This window comes from Scardinius erythrophthalmus (assembly GCF_964197995.2).
Source record: "Scardinius erythrophthalmus genome assembly, chromosome: 10".
NCBI classification, from domain to species: Eukaryota; Metazoa; Chordata; class Actinopteri; order Cypriniformes; family Leuciscidae; genus Scardinius; species Scardinius erythrophthalmus.
The window spans coordinates 35,247,117-35,271,703 of NC_138230.1; the positions used below are offsets into that span (position 1 = coordinate 35,247,117).

The 24,587-nt window shown below is 35.5% G+C and overlaps 1 protein-coding gene across 1 annotated transcript; it reads left to right on the forward strand.

Moving 5' to 3' along the window:
* The first annotated feature begins 2,123 nt into the window (after positions 1-2,123).
* pip4p2 (phosphatidylinositol-4,5-bisphosphate 4-phosphatase 2) lies at positions 2,124-24,587 on the forward strand. The gene is made up of 7 exons (XM_081376393.1): positions 2,124-2,345; positions 7,801-7,949; positions 13,677-13,783; positions 14,972-15,095; positions 19,501-19,553; positions 23,128-23,218; positions 23,790-24,587. The coding sequence occupies exons 1-7, from the start codon at positions 2,240-2,242 to the stop codon at positions 23,931-23,933; spliced, it is 774 nt and encodes a 257-aa protein (XP_081232519.1). The 5' UTR covers positions 2,124-2,239; the 3' UTR covers positions 23,934-24,587.

Here is a 24,587-nt window from a genome sequence, read left to right on the forward strand (position 1 = left end):
TAATTCGTCATCGGCTCATCGGACTCAGAGCCAAATGGCTCTGATCGGATTGAACGTCGAGTAACGTTATTAATATTAATGAGCAAATCCTTCACCTTGGCAAGATTGTAGAAGATAAACCGTTAGGTTGAACGTGTGTTAAGTTGGGGAAGCCTCTGCCCACTGGTCAAAAATTAACGGAGGCTTTGGTCAAAAATGATCCTGCACATTTAAACTAAATCTAGTAATACAATGTGGAATGGGGGGTCGATAAATGAAAAGGGTCGATTGCGGCATTAAATAGATCTGATCATGTTGCATCCATAGACTGTAAAAAATAAATCCACTCACTCAAAATTTAACAGCAAGAGTGCACTGGGATCTGTATTGGCAACACATAGGCCAAGGCTACTATTTCAAGTCATTCTATTTAAATGTGTTTTTAAGGAGGAATCGCATAGCTTTACCCGAGTTGGTTAATCTTTTATTTCCAACATAGAAAAAGTGTATAGTTAAATGTTTGACTCTTCTTATTGAAATTAAGTACAATTAACATTAATGCACAACAAGCATATGACTGGTCATAGATAATGCTTAAAAAAAAACTTATATAGCAAATTAATGGCTTTGCAAACTAACAAACCCACAACAACATGTAAATTAAGACATATTATCATAGGACAAGCTTAAAGGAATAGTTCACTTAAAAATGAAAATTATGTCATAATTTACTCACGTTGTTTCAAACCTGTATGAATTTCTTTCTTCTGCTGAACACAAAGGAAGATATTTTAAAGAATGTTGGTAACCAGACAATTGATGTAGGCCTACCCCATTGACTTCCATAGTAGAAAAAACAAAACAAAAAAAAAAAAAAACTACAGAATGAGCACATTCAGGGCTTTTCAGAGATACCAAATGTATGGAGGTTTCACCAGGACAACAACTTCTCCTTGGTCTTTAAAATAGCTGACATTAATTTAGTGATCAAAGTTAGCACTTATATTCTTTAAATCGGACTCATTTTCAAATTGTTTGTCATAAATAAACATCTCAGGAAAATGTTATAGGGTTTCTAATCAAAATATGACTCTCTGTTACAGATTTTTTATTTGAATTGAAACATGTCCACTGTAGAGGACACCAGGACCTAAATCATGTTTATCAGACATTTTGGAGAGACAACAAGTGAATAGGGGAATCAATTATACATCAATATTCTTATGAAATATAAGATATTATTACATATTATTATAAAATTGTTGAAAAATTATTACTCCCATTATTACACTCTTTTTTCATTAATTTTTCATTAATATGGAAATTAGATACATGTATCAAGGAACCCTTTTTTTAGAGTGCAGTGTATAGATACATTGTGTTGAATGGGAATGCCATTTATGGCCATGTTTACACGCTTATTGCATAAAGTTAAATGGTATATCAATTCATTCCGTTATATCTTTCATAACATAGTTGAGAATCATCTTTATACATAGTTCGGTTAAAAAAATCCTGAAACCTAAATCCTGAAACCTAAAAATTAAATGGGGAATGAAAAGAAATCCCAATGTTTTTGCCTATACTTGTAATTTCTTGTCATTTTATTTTCTAAACAACTGCGTCCTGGTGTCCACATGAATAAAATATAATTTGTCAAAAATGTGCTAAAAAATGCTCTAAACAATGTAATGACATGAAAAAATTATGTATTAAAAAAAAATTACTCACTTTTTTTCTGGGTCTCATGAGGATATAGGCTATTTATCAAATTAGGATACGTATTACAAAGAATAAACAAAGATTTGTTAAGATGAAATCAAATTATTGGCAAGGAATATGGCTACTGTATACTAGATCAGCTCTGTACCTACTGAACATTTTTATGGACGCTCCCTAGATGGACAAATTTACTTTTCCTCCTGGCATGCACATTGTCGAGTAATACCGATGAAGGAGTGTGCTTTAGTACAGAAAATAAACATCTTCTCGATAATGAGCAAATACATCTAGCAAGGTCAAATGAGTAGACTGGGGAAAGACTAGTGCGCAGAGGGGGAGACCCCGTCCAGCAGCGATTTCTCATCCTCCCCGGCCGCTTACGTCTTTGACTCCGCCTCTCCACTGTCCCTGCCCCGCGCTCTCTCCCAGTCTCACTGCCCCTCTCCAGAGCAGCGGACGACGGAGCCCTCCACCATTCGTCGCTGCTGCTGCTGCTGCTGCTGTTGTTGTTGTTTTTCTGTGCTGATCTACTGATAGAATGGCTTCCGATGGTATGGATGAACGATCCCCACTGTTGTCTGCACCGAACTCGGGGAATGGCACGCCCACCGCTCCGCCGTACCCGCAGGACCCGAACCCGAGAGGTAAATGTGGATTGTGATTGACGTGGGGGTGCTGAATCATTTAGGGCGTATAGTAGTGAGCGGTGATCTGTTGCAGACTGCAGCCCATTTAATGTGAGACATTGTCCGTAGACAACAAGGAATAACAGCTCAAGGGTTGTGCCAGAAAAACGGGCCTCAGCCTTCCAGATATTCCCATCGTAGAATCATTTGATGGACCTACAGAATGTTGCATTCCTGGACAATGGCATATTGTGTCGAATTTTATGCTATTAGTTAGTAAACAACCTGCTTTATATGTTATTAAACTATTAACATTTGTCGGTCGACTGAGACCGGTTCAGCCGACTGCAAATTTGTATTGATATTTCGAAGTGGCTGCATTTAAGATGAGGCTATTGACATTTAGCTTGCTAGAGATGTTTTGCTTCATTCATACACCATCAGTACCAGTTCTCATTGTCTTAAAGGCCCAGACCAAATTATATGGGGTCTATAAGCATATAAAACATTATAAGTGACCAAAACTATACAAGACACACTGATAAAAGAAACACAAAAAAGGGAAGAGGAGGAAAGATGTGAAGATTTGGTTTGTAGATATCTATACATAGTGTGCGGTTTTAGTTTTTGAACTGATGTGTTTGAACACATTTCTGTGTAACTTATACAAGTTTCTAAGCCAATTCTTAGTTTGTTACAATAATGCTGGTAACACTTTATTGTCCTTTTTAAACATGTTACATGTACTTACAATGGATATAACAGTACATAATTACAAGCAACCCTAAACATACACTTTTAAAAATAAAGGTCCCAAAAGGAGGTTTGTCCAATGATGCCATTAAAGAACCATTTTGTAAAGAATATTTAAATAATCTAAAGATTTTTTTCCCACTATTAAGAAACTTTTGTGCCAGGTTCCATGGATGTTAAAGGTTCTTCATGGAGATGCCATTAAAGAACCTTTTTTAAAGAGTGTATATTAAGTACATGTTGTTAATTAATATTACTATATAGTATGTAGTAGCCTATAATTACACTGTAACAAGCCACCTTAAAGGGTTAGTTCACCAAATAAATATATATATATATATATATATATATATATATATATATATATATATATATATATATATATATATCTCATAATTTACTCACACTAAAGTCATCCTTGGTGTATATCTTTCAGCCAAACACAATCGGAGTTAAATTTAAAATCTATATGTATATAGAGCAAAATAAAACACTGGTAACAAATTAAAAGTCTAAAACAAGAATTTTTAAAGAGAAATGTCAGAGGAGCTTGAGTTTTTTGCCCAGCTCTATTTGTTCAAACCACACAAGGTGTCTACTCTCACCTAAGTTTACTCAACCTTTAAACATTTTTTACCATAATGCTTTGTTATAATATAGACATGCAGGCAGTTCTCCCCAAGTGTGGAGTTTTCAATAATTGATTCCTAGACTTTTACTTTCGGTTCCTGTAATCATGAATAATTAGTTGTGTATTTGAATGTTAGGTTGTTATGAGAAACCAAATCAATGCCAAAAATTGAACAGACAGGTCCACATTTTCCAAGTCTGGAAGGATAGGCCTAATCTTTAAGGAAGTGAAGCACATGCGATGGTATATTTTACATAATGTCTCTCTTAGATTTTCTAACCAACTGATAAATAAGACCCCAAAGAATGAACACATTCACGAGTAAATGGGTTTCAGATTACCAAATGGACCCCCTAAAAATGTAATCAATAGGATTTTTCATTATCCGATACGATAACTTGAAGATACTAACAATCGAAACTAGCTGATACTAACTATAGCTGATATAATTCTGACATATAGCCTGTGTTATACGCAAATACAAATTACTTGTAGCAGTTCCTCTGAGATGTAAATTAAATAAGCTTTTTTGTTGATATAGTTATTGGCCCGTTACTCATGATCTCAAAATGACCAAATGTCTAAACGGTGAAGTCTTGAAACCCATTTTTGATCTTTTGTAAATCTACCCATACTGTACGTCCTGATTAGCAGAAAAAGATTTACATTTTTACTGTAATGATCCTCTTACACTTATTCATAATGGCTTTATTACAGTACCATGATCAGGTGATGTGGAGGGCATAAACTATGTGTGCTAATGTACTCTAGCATTATTATCTGCCCTAGTATTTCAAACCCCTGGATTATGGTTTCTTTCGCTGTTTTTGACCACAAGCATTTACTCACTGAGTCTATGAGAGGGATTAACTTGGCCTGTTGAGGGAGGGACTGCTGAGTCTGTGCACAGCATTGCTTAGTGTGCTGAGATTGTTCTTTATTCTGCAGTTGCATTCGGAAGCCAGAGCTACATTTATTGGAAAAACCTGTGCATATAAGTGTAGAACTGTGATAGTTACAGTTTGGGAATCTATGTTGTTAGACATCTGAGTAAGGGTAAAATGAAGGATGATAAATTGCTTTGAGCTTGTCTGCATGATATTCACTAAATGAGTTTTATTTTAGTGATGTGATCAGTCCTTCGAGGCAAAAACCAGACCAATTATTGCTGTCTGCTCTAGTGATGTCATGTCTAATAGGACTTCGCAAGATAAGCAAATATTAGCTGATTGAAACTCCTGAATGTCTAGTAGATTAGGGATGGACATGAGGACTAGATCAACCTTGCCTTGTAGGGCTGGGTGATTGAATATTGCAGTATTTATTATAAATGATTTATCTGTGCACATCATTGTTTTTTTTAATATGCCCTCATAATCTTTAATCAAAATAACTTCCCCTCCCTCTTGCAGCGACATCACTTCTCTTTTCTGATGATGTGTTTACTGGCGTGAGGGCGGGGCAACCTGTCACTCACATGACATCACAGCAATAGCAAACCACAACCATCCAATCAATTCCCGATGGACAAAATCAAGTCCCGCCCTGCATTTTTTCTTGTTTGAGAAGCCGTTTCACTTGGATATACATCACAATAGGGAAGGAAAGACTAAACTTCCTTTTCATGCTGATTTTAAACATACTGGTTTACTGATATTTGAATTTTTTTGGATATTTAATTGTTCTTGTTCATTTTTTGTTCTTGTTCGAATTTACTATTATTTAACACTCACTTAATGCCACTAAAACCACTAATAATTTGAAAACACTGTTAAATGTGATTTACAGCAAATCCTAAAATAAATATAAATTTTCCATACTGTACATTTTGTAATGTTCTGATGCCTAAATACGCGTTTATATTCACATTTCAAATTTCTCGTTGTAGTTTTTAGCGTTTTATTTACTATTGTCAATGCATGCTAATCTACACGTGGGACGCTCGACGTCTCTCAGAATTTTTAACATGATAGTAAGACGGACAGAGAGGGAGTTGCAACAACAGCTGGCTGCAGGCTCCAGGGTTGGGAAAAGGCTCTCATCTTACAAACAGTGCAGGCTGGTGTCAGAGAAATGAGACCTGTGCTTTCCATCTGCCCCTGGAGAGATGGTATATGCTATATTGAGGCATAAAGGAAATGTGCTTAGTCATCATGAAATCAAAATTGACAATTCTGTTTTTTTTTTTTTTTTTTTTTTAATGAAATATTGCAGTATTTATCCGTGCACAGCATTATTTCTTTAAACATTCATATGCCCTCGTAATATTTAACTCTTTCCCCGCCATTGAGAAGTTTTTCCGCCAACCTGTGTTTTCCCTATTACAGATATTTTGAAATAGTACAGCATCCAGATCCAAAAACAAGCGAAGAAGAAGATTTGCGTAAACCAGAAGGAGCGGATAGAAGTTGTGCACAAGTAAACTGCCTAACGTTATGGGGAAAAAAAATTGAACCCACGAAGAGGTATATGACTGCGAGCTTTGTGGATGGTGATGGACTCGATCTTACTGATCTGTGTTTTGATCGTCTTTCTGAATCCAATCTGAATGAAGCTTTTTGTTCAAAATGTTATTTTTTGATGAACTTACATTCAAGTGTTGATAAAAAAGAATGAACGAAGCTATTTATTTATTTATTTAAAAGCAGAGGTTTTGCTCTTTCTTTTGATATATTGACTTTAAATATTCATACATCAAAATATTCGGGGGGCCATGAAAGTTTTATGAATATGATCAAAAATATTGGCTCTGGATGGCAACTTAAAAATAAAACACTGGCTGCGAAAGAGCTACTCAAAATAACTTCCCCTTCCTATTGCAAGGACATTTCTTCTCTCTTCTGATGATGTGTTTACTGCGGTGAGGGCGGGATCAACCTGTCACTCACATGACAATACAGCAATAGCAAACCATAACGATCCAATCAATTCCAGATGGACAAAATCAAGTCCCGCCCTGCATTTTTTCTTGTTCGAGAAGCCATTTCACTCAAATATACGTCAAATATATCTTAACTTTATTTATAGCAAATTTTTAAAACAATGCAGATAACTTAATTTTTGTAGTTTTAAAGGCTAACAAAAACATTTTTACGTTTTTTACATAGGATAAAATCACACTTCTTGGACACACTATGTGTTTTTGGTATCCTGTAGCAGCACATAAAGAGATGGATGTACCCCGACAGCTGAGTGAGATCATGGGGTCAGAGCTGCTGTCAGTTGTTATTGCTGTGGTGTCACATGTTCAATATGGCTGCAGTATGACAGTGTTGTTGCCAGTGTGATCTCAGAATGACAAGTGACAGACAGCAGGAGGAACATATCTTAATTTCACCGAGAATAAGCAGTGGGGAATGTCGTGGCTGAGCCCTGGATTTCAGTAATACTGAAGACAAGGGGAGACTGAAGGCAGGGTTTGGCTGATCGCCCAGATATTGTACAATGGATGTGAGAGAATAATTGAAAGTGTGAGTAGGATGCACTTATTGCTGAACACAATGAATCTGCATTTTTGTGTCCTTTCGATGGGATTTCAAGCGAGACACATTTATAATATAAATATTACATCAGTGGATTCTGAGCACCAACAAGAAAGACATGAAGGCCTGTCCATTAATTCATTTCTAAGGTTCTATTATTCAGCAAAATGATTATCACTGCTTATTACATTGGAATACTTGATTCTGATTGGTCAATCGTGGCATTTCATAGTCAAATGTTTTTGTATAATGTAATTTCATGCCCATATATTTACATATTTGGTAATAACCATGTAAAAATGAGGAATAATACATGGAATAATGGAACTGAGCTGGTCATTATGGCAAAATAAATAAACCTCTTAAGGGTGATGCAAAACCTGATCACCCTGTCTGGGTTTATTTTGCAATAATCACCGGCTGACTGTACATTACCAAACCGATAATACAGCATTTTAGTCTTTGCAACAAGTTGGTAGGGTCAGTTATGCAGACTAACTGATACTAAGTGAACCAACTGATTAACATACAGTACCATCAACATAGTAGTCATGCACACTGAGCGACTGATTTTAAAGACTGCATGCTGGTTTCTCTCCCTCTGCAGCCGAATTACCTCCACCCTACACAGCCATTGCCAGTCCGGATGCAGGGGGAGTGCCAGTCATCAATTGTCGAGTGTGCCAGTCTCTTATAACTCTGGATGGCAAACTCCATCAGCATGTGGTGAAGTGCACCGTCTGCAGTGAAGCCACGGTAAGAGACCCCCAAATGCAAATTGAGCTTAGTCACGCATTTGTTTTTTAGATATACTTGGGTGGGCAGTGTAATTAAAAGCCTGTCTAAGAAGTTAATCAGTACTTTATGGTAACATTTAATGGTATCATAATATATACTGGAATTTCAATGAAGAAAATGGTATGTATATTAAAGAACCATTTGGTAGTGCCTATTTCTGGATTATCCAGTCAATTAAATATTTTACTAATGGAATGTATGTCAGAGTTATGCTTTGGTTCTGTTTAGTTTCAGTGTTTTTGGTGTCGTTTTTCCTGTACTCGTTTTTCCTGTGTTCCTTGCTCATTAGTTTCCATAGTTTCTAATTAATCCCACACCTGTTTCTGTTCTATTCCATTAGCTATCCCTGGTATTTAAGCCCTTAGTTTCCTCTGGTAATGTGTATTTGCTGTCTCTTTCTCCTAGCATATTCTCTTTGTTTAATAAATAGTATTTTGATTCATCTTTGATTCTTGCCTGTTCATACACGTTACAATGTACACTATCAATCAAAGTTCTGGGATCAGTACTTTTTTTAAATAGAAATGAATACTTTTATTTTGCAAGAATGCATTAAAGGTGCATTGCGCAACATTTCATGTTAAAAATACCCGTTTTTCTAACCCATACATGCTTGAACAATTGCCTGATGGGCTGAATGAGCCCTTCTCTGATCACTGCGATTGCCTCTATAATCCTGTACAGTAAAATAAATAAGAGGGATTCGGGTCGGAATTTGAGACTGGGCCTATTAAATTGCCTATATTGCAGTTTCGCTTCTTGCCAGAGGGGGCAGAGTTCTGCAAAAACTCAGAGACTTGCGCAATGCACCTTTAAACGAGTTCTATTTCAAATAAATGCTGTTCTTTTGAACTTCTATTCTTCAAAGAATCCTGAAAAAAAGGAATTGTATATTGTTATATATTATAAGCATGTAGTTTTGTCATCTGCCACTTTACTGTAAATGATCAAGGTTTAAAGTAGAATGGATTCTGATTGGCTGCCAATGTTTTTATCATTCATCAGCTGGCAAAAATGCCCAAAGCGTTTTTTTTTCCAGAGGCTAGCGTATTTTTCCAATTGATTTAATGGGAGCGCCTTGTTCTCTTAAAACGCCAGCTGCATGACGATGGTTTTCCCGTGCATCAAACATTATTTGTGGCGCCTCCCATCCAATAATCGCAAAGAGCTTTGTGCTGTTACTTCTGATAAGAAACAAAGTCTCAGGTTTAAAATTCTGTATATTTTATCACGAAATTCAAACAATAAATGCCATTTTGATCCTCTTAAATGCGACGTGACAGATCACTGTAGTGCTTTAAAATAAATTATATCTAGAAAAACGTGCATGAATATCAGAATGTATGTTGAAAGATACAGTACAACTTACCCAAATCTGTATCATGACTCATGTAATAACTCGTTTCAACCACGGAAAGACAAGGAAAGTTATCCAGTGTTCACAGTTCGTTATTTAGCTATAAAAACTCTAGAGAAGAGCTTATTTACTTTTAATTATATATGTATGTTTGAATAAATTTGCCATAAAGTGTTAATGAAAACTACCTTATGTGTAACTGAGTTGTATACAAACATTTCAGCTTTTATTTGAGTGGAAATATTATATCTGGAAATAATTAGCAGTTGTATATAATAGCTCTGTTGTTCATTTTAACCTCTAATATTATAGTGTACCAAATGAGAGGGTTCCTGCAGCATTATTTGGGAGAGATTTATTTTCCTTAAGAAAAATCTAACTATCGGTATCAACATCGGCCGATGTCATTCTGAATAATCGGTATAAGCGGAGAAATTTAGTATGGGTTCATCTCTAGTAATTATACATTTGTTACAGTGTATTAAGTGTAATTATGTTTGTTACAATGTAATTATACATTTATTACAGTGTAATTATACTTTTATAACAGCGTAATTACACATTTGTTACATTGTAATTTTTTTGTGTAAATATACATTTGGTACAGTGTAATTACACATTTGTTACAGTGTAATAAAGTTTTACCGTAATTATACAGTACAGTGTAATTATACGTTTGTTACATTGTAATTATACATTTGTTAAAGTATAATTTTTACAGTGTAATTATTAGTTAATGTTGTAATTATACATTTGATACCGTATAATTATATGATTATTACATTGTAATTACACTTTTGTAACAGTGTAGTTATACATTTATTATAGTGTAATTATAAATGTATTACATTGTAAGAAATACACGTTTGTAACAGTGTAGTTATACATTTATTACATTGTAACAATATATCTGTTACAGTGTAATTATACATTACATTGTAATAATACATTTGTCATAGTGTATTTATGCATTTGTTACAGTGTAATAATACTTTTTAGTGTTATTATACATTTATTACATTGCAACAATATATTTTTTACAGTGTAATACATTTGTTACAGTGTATCAATACATTTGTTACAGTGAAATTGTAAATTTTTATAGTATTATGATACGGTTATTACATTTTAATCATACATTTTTTGCAGTGTAATTATACATTACAGTATACTTAAATTACAGTATATATTAAATTGTAATTATACATTTGTTACATTGTAATTATGTATATTTTACAGTGTAATTATACATTTGTTACAGTTAAATTATTGGATTACATTGTAACTACATTTGTTACAGTGTAAATATACATTACAGTATACTTATAGGATTATTTAATTGTAATTATACATTTGTTGGATTGTAATTATACATTTGCTACAGTGTAATTATAGGATTACATTGTAATTATACATTACAGTGTAATCACATATTCTTTACATTGTTAATGTAAATATTTTGTTGTGTAATTATACATTGTTACAGTGTAATAATAATTTGTACCATATAATTATACATTTATTACAGTTTAGTTAATTTTTCACAGCGTAATTATACGTTTGTTACGTTGTTATTATACATTTGTTACAGTATAATTATGTGATTATTACATTGTAATTACGTTTTGTCACAGTTTAGTTGCACATTTATTATAGTGTAATTACTAATTAGACATTTATTACATTATAATAATACATTTGTTACAGCACAATTATATGATTATTACATTGTAATTACACTTGTCACAGTGCAGTTATACATTATAGTGTAATTATACATTTATTACATTGTCAAAATACATTTGTTACAGTGTAATTGTAAATTTTTTATAATACATTTGTAATAGTGAAATTGTACATTTTTAGTTTTTTATACAATTATTATATAATACATTTGTTAGTGTAAATATACATTTGTTACAGCATAATTATATGATTATTACATTGTAATTACACATCTATTAAAGTGTAATAATACATCTATTACATTTGAATAATAATTTTATAGTATAATTATAGGGTAATAACATTGTAATTGTTCATTTTTTTACAGTGTAATTATCATTTTTGTACAGCGTAATTATACATTTAATAATACTTTTGTTACAGCATAATTATAGGGTTATAACATTGTAATTATACATTTGTTACAGTGTAATAATACATTTATTACAGTATATTATAGGATTATTATATTGTAATTACACGTTTGTCACAGTGTAATTATACATTTATTATAGTCTAACTATACATTTATTACAGTGTAATACATTTATTACAATGTAAAAATACTTTTACACATTGTAATTATATGTTTGTAACATTGTAATTATACATGTATTATAGTGTAATAATACATGTCAATATATTGCAATACAAAAGGCAACAATGTGTTTCATGAATAGTGACAACGTGTATTGTGTATAGTTCTCCCAATGAAATAAAGAGTTTTAGGGTCAGTACTACATTAAACTTCTAAAAATAATGTTGAATTTAATTCATTATAATGCAAGGGGGAATATTTTTGTGTCCTGGTAAAGCCAAATGTCTTATGTTACCATGGACATCCAGGCCCTTTTCTTTTGCTTAGCTCTCCAATGCATTCTTTTTTATCAGAACGTACCAGAACGTTCATTTAGCCACTCCTAATATTCTTGCTATCTCTCTTATGGACTTGCATGGAGAGCTCCTTAGACCACATGATTTGGGTTCACAGCTTTCAAATGCAAATGCAATATTTAGGGTACGTTTACACGACAACAATGTACTTTAAAACAGACTGCAAGGGCGAGTTGCGTTTCCACTGTCACTTCCGGGGCTTGAACGGGCCTCGCCGGGGCTTCCTTGGGGCCAACGTCCAGGGTTTTCTGACCCGCCGAATACCTTGGTCCAAAGCGGGCCAGAACAGAGGCGGAGTTTACCTGAGTCCTGATGATTCCATATACCAGCTAACATCAGCATTAAGACTTTTAACATCATTTTAGCTCAAAACTCACTTTTATGTTTGAATACCTTCTGTTTGTGATCCGATGTGGATTCTGATCACCATATAAGGCAAAAAATATTTATACGCGATGCAAAGGACTGCGCGCTAACCATTACCATAGTAAACATGGTAAAGATGACTGCTTGAAGAAATCAGAAAAAAATCATAAAGGCTATCACAACCATGTTTTTATTTTATCTGTCAGTATGTCTCGTCTCTTTATACCACACTGTCTGTTAGCCTGTCCATATTTAACTCCGCATAGCCAATCATAAAATAAAGCAACTTTATATTTACTTTTTATAAAGGCCACATATTAAAGAGCTGTAATTCCTAAACCCTTCCTCCAATTTGAATGTGAGAATGCCCTCAAATTAAAGCTGAGAGTGTGCACTTCAGGCCCATATTAATTATAACCGTCACTTGAAAGTGTGTTGGTATAGAGCTAAAATAACACACACAAAAAATTGTGCCTGTGTCCAAATATATATGGACCTAACTGTACATGCTGGATTACACCTTCAGCTTGTTTGGTTCAGAATTAGACTTTTCATAAATTCCTATGCAGACCTGACCTTGATAAAATGTGTTAGTGAAAGGTTGCTCTGTCTAGATTCATTAAGGCAGCCTTTGACTAGTTCCTATTATAATAGAATTATTCAACATATAAAGACTTGTTGGTTTCTTGCAAACCATGCTTAAACAAGAGCATTTGAGGGTATGTAAGGTAAAGTAATGCTTATTCATAAACCTAAAAAGGAGATTGACTATATTAAACCATTATACAATATTAGAATTATTGTGATGCAGAGTCAGAGACGTTCGGATCCATTTGCAGTATTTATTGAGAATGGTCAAACGGGCAAGGGTCAGAGTACAGCGTAGACAACAACGAAGAGAATCCAAGAACATAAACAATACCAGGCAGAGGTCGAGGCAGGCGGCAATCCAGAATCAGAAACGGTAAACAGGCAGAAGGTCAGGGCAGGCGGCAGACAACGAAACAGGTGTCGATAATACAGTCAAAGGTCCAATACACGGGGAGACAACAGTAGAATAATCACGCTAGGAAATGTTAGCCGAGGTAGAACTAGACTTCGCAATGAGGGAGAGTCAGGCAACAGTTTATATGGAGAGGTGAATGGGAAACACCTGTGCGGGTGATTAGACCTAGGTACGGGGCTTTATGGGAAGTGAAGTTCAATACTCTGGTGAAGGTGTTCGCTGATGAGTGGAGAGAGCCACAGAGGTGCGATCCATGACAATTATATTACATTTGATTGTTTTATCTTGCATATTGCGTGGTCCCTTTTGAAACATGATGTATCTGTTTTTTTAACAGCCTATAAAAAATCCACCAACAGGAAAGAAGTATGTTAGATGTCCTTGCAACTGCCTGCTAATCTGTAAAGACACGTCTAGGAGGATAGGATGCCCTCGGCCCAACTGGTAAGTGTTAAAGACACACTTTAGAGTGTCATTTAGTAGGTATGTGTTATGGGATCTGCAACAGTATTACCACAGACATGTATCACCATAAATGCTCAAACAAGCACTGTATGGCTAGGGGATGTACTTAGTAATGTCAAAACATTTCACATGCTTTTAGAAAGCGGTCTGAACATTTATAGTGAAAGACTTAAGAATCCATTAGTCAATGCATTAAGTAATATTACCTAATGAGCAAAACATTTGTTACAGTATCTGTTAATCTTTGTTAATGTTATTGTATAAAAATACAACTGTTCATTGTTAGTTCATGTCAACTCAGGTCCATTAATAATGTCAACTTTTGATTTTAATAATGTATTACTAAATATTGTAATGAACATTAACTAATATTAATAAATGCTTTAGAAGTATTATTTTGTTAACAAATTCAACCTTATTGTGAAGTGTTTATGGCTCATATAGAATGATATATAGAGAATATGGAGATCATACTTGAGGAGCAAAAAAAAAAGATTTCTATGGCCTAAAAGTTAGATTAGATACTGACAGCTTGTAATGTAAATCAACCATATCTTTATAACAGTATAGTAGATTACTTATATAAAATGCATATAAATATCAGTTGTCACTCTAATAACATGTGAAATGATTGTAGTTTTATGATCAAAGCTCTGTAGTTTTTAATGTGGAGGGTAAAACATATAATGCAATGCAATATAATCATAATTACTGAGAGATGTACAAATAATTTCTCAAAAACTCAAATATTAAAAATGATATACTCAAATTTTAGCATGATTTATAATGTATGGATAATCAAGTAAACCTAAGTTTATTCAGTTCAGTAAGTGTTCATCTTGAAATATTACTAACAATATAAAACTTATTCTTATGTTTATTTCATAAGTATGGTTAAAGATTTCATAACAAAAAGACACATGCACCACAACCTGAAGGAGGATTTCTTCAGAATGATACTAAAAAGCATTTTACTTGTTTAAAAAAAGGATAAACTATCAATCAGAAAGCATGTACAACAGGTTTTGATCATGTGGATGTATAGAGGCCTTACACATGTGCATAGCATATATGATTACAGTAGGCTTCATAGGGTTAATATTAACTCACAATTCTTTACAAATCTGTAGAAAGTGAAAAACTGACATTGTTTTTCTGGGCCCCCAGCAGACGCATCATCAACCTGAGCCCTGTGATGGTGATCCCAGAGGAGCAGCCCGCCCAGCCAGCTCTACCAGTCCAGCCTGAGGGCATGCGTGTGGTCTGCGGCCACTGCGGAAACACATTCCTTGTACGGTCATGCACATCTTTACATTAAAATCACTGGCCTTTCTGACCTACAGTAATGTTTCTTGAAAGCAGAGAAGATCTGTGAATGCATTTACACTACCATTCAATAGTTTGGTTTTGAAAGAAGAGTCTTATGCTCAACAAGGCTGCATGATAAAACATCCAAATATTACTACAATTTAAAATAATTGTGTTCTATTTTAATCTATTTTCAAATGTAATTTATTTTCAGCATCATTACTCCAGTCTTCAGTGTCACATGATCCTTCGAAATCATTCTAATCACATTTTGTGGAAACTATGATACACTTTTTTCGGGATTCTTTGATGAATAAGAAGGCTCAAAAGAACAGCATTTATTTCAAATAGTTTGTAACATTATAAATGTCTATACTGCGATTTTTAATTAATTGAATCCTTGCTGAATCAAAATATTAATTTTGTTCAAAAATTGTTTACTGACCCCAAACTTTTGAATGGGAGTGTTGAGTTTTACTAGTGCACATGTTCTTAGTGTCCTGTGATGCCCCTGCTGTATAGGGCAGCGATGATGAGTGGTCCCAGTCTGCCTCAGGCCTGGCTATTCGCGGCCCCTCTGATCTTTTCAAGGTCCTAATACACTGCCACTTTCTCAGTCGGTGGAACTGACTAAATAACAAACTAATTAGAAATAATGAAAACAAAAAAACAAAACAAAAAAGAAATCACATGGTTCCAGGGCTCCAGACAGAGATTAAAATGTTTGCAAATGTGACTAATAATTAAATATATAAATTATAATTAAAAATGTTATGCAACAATATTTTGTTTAATTATTGTTAGATAAAAATTGTAATTATAAATTATATATTTAATTATTTGCATATTATCCATATGCAGTTCTGTCAGATACCGACCATGGTACTGTATTGATCATGATGAGTCATGATGTTTTTGTAAAAATTAACCAATTCCTATGACCATTGCCATTTAAACAAATTCGCAATCATATCAGATTGGAATAAATTATACTAAATACAACACCACCTCATTTACATAACTTCCCAGACAGCAACATAGTGTCGGCCCAGATCCGGCCCATCTGGTACGCGTGGAATCCACATGTGGTACCAGATGTGGCCCGAATCTGGGCCGACACTATGTTGCTGTCTAACGGGATAGTTCACCCAAAAATTTAAATTTAGTCATCATTTACTCACCCTCATTTTGTTCCAAACCTGTATGAGTTTCTTTCTTCTGCTGAACACAAAACAAGATATTTTGAAGAATGTCGATAACCAAACATTTGACAGGCCCCATTGACTATTTTTTTTCCATACTTTGGGGACTGTCAACTCTTGGGGGGGGGGGGGGGGGGGGTGAAACACTCAGTTTCAGTCAATCTCATGTTAATCTTGAGTACCTATAGAGTAGTACTGCATCCTTCATATCTCCAAAAAGTCTTTAGGTTTATTATATTTATAAAAGAAAGATAGGCTGTACCGAGTCTTTCCGGAAAAAAATGAGCGGCTGGAGGTGTGCCGTGTGGGCGGAGCTAAAGCTGTGCTTACGCGCCGATAGCTAACTACACTCAGACATTTGAAGCAGTTTTACACACTGCCTGCGGTTCCAACACACGACTGTGAACCTTTATCGTTGGGACTGCTCCATCCTTAAGCATTAGACGATCTGCAAATCCGGCGTCAAACTGGACCTTGTTTATAAAACAATCATCGTCGAAATGCAGGGAACAACACTTGGACAACTCCGTTGATGCTCTGGAAAAACAAACTCCATCCACTGATCTCTTAACGCCGGGTTCTTTGGGAATCTGTGCAGGGTTGTCTTGCCCTGGCAACCAAAAACCCACTTCTTTGGTGACATTAGCCGCGTTTCCATTACAGATTTGCGCAAATGTTTTGCGCTATTATCTAAATATCGATAAAAAACTATTGCGAAATGACGGCGTTTCCATTAACCGATGTTATGCGACTAAAACGTCCTTTTTTCTCTCGCGATATAAGTCATTCCAAAAATCACGGCAACTGACGTTGGTTTATAACATATCACAGCCAACGCATTAGACATTATTATTATTAATGGAAGGAGTACGTGGCGTGTTATCCAAGCATCAGGGAAAGACCTTATAATGCGAACGACACATGGAGTTTCTGGGTGTTTCGCCCTCATTTCTGCTCCGAGGTTTTGATTGTGGCATTTCTTTGAGATTTAGAATCCAGTATTCCTATAGTCTAATTATTATTTTTTTTTAATGAATTTAATAAAGAACTCTGTCTCGTATTCTGTCCAAACGATCCATGTAGGCTATTTTGTGTCCATTCGTTTTTCCTTTTTTAACCCGTAGTTGAAAAACGAAAAAATGAACGGTTGTTGTCTTTTTAAAACGCAAAGTTGAACACCAAAATTTTAATTTGAACTGGCTACACCAACTGCTGCGCAAAAAAAAGTAAATATCGAAGAATTTTCAGATTTTTGTTTAGGACTTTTTGCCCCTTTATTAAACATTTAAAATAGTCACAAATTAATATGGAAAACATCTCGATTTTACTGGTTTTCTAAGGCCAAATTAGAACCTGGAATTGATGTTTTCCCGCAGTGCTGAATGAGAAGAGCCATTAATATTATTAATAAACTATTGTTTTGGCTAAAATCACATCTCCATCTCCGCTGTTAAGCAGATGCGCTTTTAGAGAGAAATGCACCTTTCATACGAATTACAAAATCAGAAGGTATTAGCTTTCGATTCGAATTTGTTTGTTTTAAAGTGGACATTTCAAGCTTTATCCTATATTTTGTTTCAGTTCTCGCGCCCCAGTTTACGGAGATCATGAAAGTGCGTCTGATTGTTTTCTTTTACTTTACAAAAGCACAACGTTTTATTTTGTTATTGTGAGTTTACACAAATAAAAGTAGTTGAGAATAATGTATTATTATTTTCTGTATGGCCAGAAATGATAGAGTATTTTTAAGTTGTTTCAACTGTTGATAGGAAAATGCAAGTGTTCACGCCCGCGCCTCTGTGCCATGCAGTGCGCGCTCCTCACGCTTTGTTCTTTTTTTTGCATAAAAGCGTCTTCTAAATATAGCCTATTAAATGTTAAAATAAAATAATATAAAATAATTATTAGGCCTATTTGCGTAGCTATACATGGACCTCAAACACACCGCGTCTTCTAAGTCAGGTGACTGTAAATGCGCAAAAACTGTTTCCATTGCAGTTTTGCGAAATATTCCTTTTTCGAATTGCCTGAAAAACCACCTCATGAGAGCGTAAAAACTTTTTTGCGATAAACGGGAGTTTTTGCGAAATTGACGTGTTTCCATTGAGCGTATTTTTAATTCGCAATTTCAATTTGCGCAATTTGAAGGGTAATGGAAACGCGGCTATTGACTTCCCTAAAGCCGAGCAGGGCGCTTCTTTCGCTCTCTTGCTCTGGTCTACGAGTGCGCGCGCGGCCTTCTGGGAGAAGTGCCCTTAGGACCCATATAAGGAAATTCCACCCCATCTGACGTCACACAGGCCCATACTCGAAAAAAACTTTCCGAAACTTGTGACAAACCGGAAGGAGTATTTTTGGCACAGAAATACTCCATCAAACGTACAATTTAATTTTTGAAACTTTGTCCATGTTTAGCATGGGAATCCAACTCTTTAACAGTGTAAAAAACTCAGTATGCATGAAATTGCATCCCCCCCCCCCCAATCATATTCTTTAAAATATCTTCTTTTGAGTTCAGTGGAATAAAGAAATTCATACAGGTTTGGAACAACTTGAGGTTGAGTAAATGATGATAGACTTTTAATTTTTGGGTGAACTATCCCTTTAAATAGTCATACTTTATTTACTGAATCTTCCTTTCATCCACTGACTGGTCAAAACTAAAGTATCTATGCACTCAATGAACTTAACTTCTGAACAATCATCTGTATTAAGCAATTCTATAATTTGTCAACAAAAAAAAGGCATTTGGTCCTAAATGTTTCATTTTAGTCATTTTGTCTGTAGCCCTGTGACTCAAATGAACATAAACTCCTTGTGGCCTACAGAGGCAAGATGCAGGAACTGAAACATTAGTTTTATTGTGAGATCTTCTGTTATAACATTAAAGAATTCTTCCTTTTTCAGGATTCAATTGCCTTTTGCCTTTGTACAGGGTTAAATCCACTAATTCTCCTAACTTATTCCTGTATACATCTCAATTTATTCATTGAAATCATCTCCAAAAAAATTGCTATTTGTTTAAATCATTTAATAGTACCCATTTGAACTAATATTTGAATGTCATGCACTGACCCCTGGAATCAAGTTTGGTGTAGTGGATTATTAAATGAATTGATTTGTGCTGCTTTACCATGCTGTGTGTTTACTGAAGAACTTTCTTCTTAACTTCCCTTGTTTTTGCAGTGGATGGAGCTCCGGTTCAACACACTGGCCAAGTGCCCACATTGCAAAAAAATGTGAGTTGCCATCATTTGTCATATTCTTTGTACGTCAAAAATGCAATGTCTGTGGCAATACTCCACTGATGATGTGCCGTTCTCAGGAGAAATGTCATAAATCTCAATGTGCGCTGTGTGCGACTAGCCGGAGGTCAGGCTTGAGTTTGCACTGGGCAGTTTGTAGAAACTGAAAGTAAATAAACCCTTGTGAGTTCCAGTTAGAGAGGGAGGCGATGTGATGCCAGTCTGCCAGTCACTTGAGAGAGCGAGCGCATCATGCTGACATACTGAAACATGAGCCCTGCGCGCCAGTGACGCTGCGAGGGAGAGTTATGACAACAGATGTTGCAGCACACATGAATGGAGCCCGAGTGCCCACAGAATCCCAAAGCAAATAAGGCTTCCACTCGAATGCAGAGCGTTTGAAGTGACAGAGGAGGAGATGCGAGCAGAAGAAGGAGAGAAATTAAGCACCTTAAGCTATCTGATTCATTGTGATTCCAGAAGAATGTTTGAAAATCCCATCACATGAGAGGCATGTGAAGAGTCATGGTCAGACTTAATGGGACTCAAACAGGAAAGAGAGCAGACCATGTGACTCAGTGACGCAGTTCTCTTTTGACGACAAGCGTTTGTTGGGCTGCTTTAACAAGATCAATCTTACATCTGAAAGGCCAGTTTTCCTCAAATGTGGCCCTGGACCACAAAACCAGTCACATGGGTAATTTTTTGTAAATTGAGATGTATACATCATATATAAGCTGAATAAGTAAGCTTTTCATTGATGTATGGTTTGTTAGGATTGGACAATATTTGGTCGAGATACAACTATTGAAAATCTGGAATCTGAGGGTGCAAAAAAATCAAAACATTGAGAAAATCTCCTTTAAAGTTGTCCATTTATGTTTGCGATTGTGCTGCATTCACTCACAAAAATAAATGTTTTATATATTTACGGTAGGAAATTTACAAAATATCTTCATGGAACATGATCTTTATTTAATATCCTAATGATTTTTGGCATAAAAAAAATCGATAATTTTGACCCATACAATGTATTGCCACAACCCGTGCGACTTGTGACTGGTTTTGTGATCCAGGGTCACAAATTATATTTATAGTTTGGTTCAACCCTTAAATTTGGATTTATTGTTAATTAAAATACTTGTTTTCCTAAAAAGTAAAAAGATTATTTACTATAAAGACCATACAATATAAAGTTGATTCTTAGCAAAAAACACTTTGTTCTTTCAAAATATGTGCTCATTAATATGTAATTACTTATACCAACTAATCAAGTATTCTCGTAAGCGTAGAATCTGCCATTTAGAATACAAACGAGCGAGTCGCTCGACTGGCGGCAGCCATGTTGCGCCTCCATCTTGAAAATACATTATCCAAAGAGGGACATACCTGGAAATTCAAGCTTCGCCTTTCGGGTTTTTACACTCAGTGGCACCGTGACGAATGCGAGGGGGAGATTACTCGCGACTGCAGACGGCAGATTTGAAATAATACGGCCACCGTAGGAGTTAAAGCGCCCTCGGAATGGGAGGGGCTAGAAAGTAATATTCAGTTGGTAGTCATAAACCAGGGGTGCCCACACTTTTTTGCTTGATGATCTACTTTTAAAATGATCAACACAATGAGATCTACCAACTACCAGCTAAAAAACACAGTTAAAAAAAAAAAAAAAAAAACCTTCAAATGCTTGTTGCTACTACAGTAGTAGTACTGCATGTAATCTTGTAATTAAGGATAAAAATAATAATAAATGTTCATTGTTGATATTCAATTTTAACACTAAACTCAAAATACCTACAACATTTTGCCTTGTTCTGATGACTTGCACTGACTGGAATCAGAGTTTTATATAATCCGGGCAGAAGCTGCTGATAGCTAGTCTCAAACAGGCCTCCACATTGTCATCAGTCATGGTGGACCGGTGTTTTGATCATTTTCAAACAGTTTATTTTCAAATGGTTGGAATTTATGAATGAATGAATGGCATTTGTGTTCGCTACCGATTCCGAATACTGTTAGCTTCACAATTTCGCGCTCTGTTCTCCGAAGCTCTTGAGCTGGAAAGCAGAAGCAGGCTAGTTGTCATGACAACCGAATAAACAAAAATCGCGCCTGGTAAAAATTCATTCGTCAAGTGCAAGTTATACAGAAACTAAAAGAAGGAAGGACAATGCTATATTTATTTTTATTCAAATTTAACAAAAGCATATTTTAAAATTATGTGCGATCTACCAGCATTGTCTTTGCGATCGACTGGTAGATCGCGATCGACCTATTGGGCACCACTGTCATAAACAATTTCACCGCTAGATGGGAGAAAATCCTACACAGTGTAGCTTTAAATAACAATGAAAGCAGAATTTCCCACTTAAGATAAAACTTAAGCATTTTGTTTTTTATCAGTGTTTAAAGGGGGGGTGAAATGCTCATTTTCACTCAATCTCCTGTTAATCTTGAGTATCTATAGAGTAGTATTGCATCCTTCATATCTCCAATAAGTCTTTTAGTTTTATTATATTTATAAGAGAAAATAGGCTGTACCGAGTCTTTCCGGAAAAAACCGAGGGTCTGGATGCGGGCCGTGTGGGCGAAGCCAGAGCCATAGAGAGAATCCGTCGATCTGGGCTTTGTTTATAAAACATTCATCGTCGAAATGCAGGGAACAAACAGTCTACACAACTCGTTTCTGCATCCACTGTTCCTAACGCTGGGTTCTTTGGTAAGCTTTCCCTCACCAAAAACACTTTGGAGACACTATGCAGCGCTGCCGATGATTTCCTGTTGAAGCGCGTTGAGGTGCGCGGTCGCGCTTTTCCGGGAGAAATGCTCATATAAGGAGTTCCACTCTGGTCTACGTCATTAGATACACGGTCCAAAAAAAAAACAGCCGAAACTTGTACCAACCCAGAAATAAGATTTTCGGCACAGAAATTCTCCGTTATTTGTCCAAAATATTTTTAAAAAACTTTGGTCATGTTAAGCATGAGAATCCATCTCTTTAACACTGTAAACAACTCTGAATACATGAAACACCATTGTACCCCCCCTTTAATTTAGTTTACTTTCTAAAAATTAAGACAACTTGACCTTAATGTTATTGACAACCTGACCTTAATATTTATCGTGATATCTTTAAAATACGCATCATATTTTCTGTTATGTACTGACAAAACATTAATAAAACCCACAATAATTTCTGAAGTCAGTAAAGCCAGTATGTGTTCTGCACATCAACACTCTGGTCTCAAACGAAAATACCGTTTAAACAAAATTCTTCTTTTCTATGGGGAGTGTTACTTGCTTTTAGACAAACTGAACAAAACCACAATTAGACTTTAAATAGATGTCTTAGTCATTTTACTTTTTTCAGTGTACTCTGGTTGTTGGCTTTCCTGTGTAACCATTGAATAACTCCTTCCATCCGTCTGTTTTCCAAACTGTTTTTCCTTTGGAGGTTCGCAGGCATTGACTAATTCCTGCTGTTAAACCATTATACCTCTGTACTAGGAGACAGATACAGCCCAGTAACTGCACTGGTACTAAGCTTGTGTGCTATCTTTGTCTTTAGCTCTTCTGTAGGCAGTGCTCTACCCAGAAGACGCTGCTGTGCCTACATTACTGTAGGAATGATCTGCATTTTCATTGGTATCGGTTTAACAGTGAGTATCGTTTTCTTTTTTGGAGTGTTTGGGGTCAGTATGTTTTTTAAAGAAATTAATACTTTTATTCAGCAAGGATGCATTCAATTGTTTAAAAGCGACTATAAAGACTTTTATGTTACAAAATATTTCTATATCGAACAAATGCTGTTCTTTTTAGCTTTCTATTCATTAAAGGATCCTAAAAAATGTATCATCCCAACTTTGGGATGTGCTGGAGGAGACTTTACAGAGTGCTGGACTCTTGTGTTGTCAATACAAGATCTTAACCAAAAATGTTGTGATGTTATTTCCATTAAGAGGTACATCAGTTTTTGGTCAAGATCTTCCTGGAGACAATTCGAACTGTCGTTTTCTTTAGTAACAGTTTCATTTGAATCACACTTACATCAGGGTCAGATGATCATTCTCACAGTTTGATTTAAACCACATATTATGTTGCAGTTTCTAAAAGAAGTTAGCAGCCACTCGAATTAGCACTTGGCAAGTGTCCGCTTTGGACTCTGGATATGAACTATTAAACTTATGTTTGTTAGCTCATCACAAATTCCTGGTGTTTTTGTCCTCTCAGGTGGGCACTCAGGACTTCGCCAGGCGTTTCCACGCTACTTATGTGTCCTGGGCCTTCGCATATCTCCTGGGTCTCATCTGTCTGGTACGGGCCTGCTATTGGGGAGCAATTAAAGTCAGCTATCCAGAGAACACCTTCGCGTAGACGAGCCAAAACGTCCATCCTTCAAGTCCTTTAGTGTTTGATTTTCTCTTGATCTGAACAGGTTAACCGTTGGATGCTTAAGTCCTGTTACAAGAATGTGTTCAGATTGAGTTATTGATTAGCTCTGATATTTCTCTTACTGATTTGAACCCGCAATATGACGACTTGAGGAATTAAAGTGAAATCAGTGATTCTAAACCTAGAAAAATAATATGAATAATCCATTCATGGTACACCTGTTGGATTTGTCATGGTGGTGGATATTGAACATATTTTATGTACTGCATTTTGTTACCAACTTGACCAAAAGAGATGATCTTTTATGAACAATTTGCCCATTGCACTACAATTTTATGCAATTCTTCTGTTGTGTTGCTGCTAGTTTCCACAGCTGTTGTGAGCTGAGAGATGTTATGTTAAGAAAGCCTGCCAGCACCCACGGTGGCACTATCCGTCATTGGAAATGTTCAGATATATTTAACTGTTCTTAAAATCCTGTGCCAACATTTTTATTTGATTTTTTTTTTTCAGTGTGTGATAGGGGATCTTCCTCTGATGATATTTAGCAGTATTTCCAAACCCATTTTGGCCGCTCAAACTCACTGTGAGCAATAATCATGCATTTCTTGTGGCTTTAAAAACAGCATGTACACA

Excerpts from the sequence above, each read along its gene's own strand:
- pip4p2 (XM_081376393.1), top strand. The coding sequence starts at position 2,240 with ATGGCTTCCGATGGTATGGATGAACGATCCCCACTGTTGTCTGCACCG. Across the intron at positions 2,346-7,800 it reads GCAGGACCCGAACCCGAGAG|CCGAATTACCTCCACCCTAC; the intron begins GTAAATGTGGAT and ends CTCCCTCTGCAG. Across the intron at positions 13,784-14,971 it reads GGATGCCCTCGGCCCAACTG|CAGACGCATCATCAACCTGA; the intron begins GTAAGTGTTAAA and ends CTGGGCCCCCAG.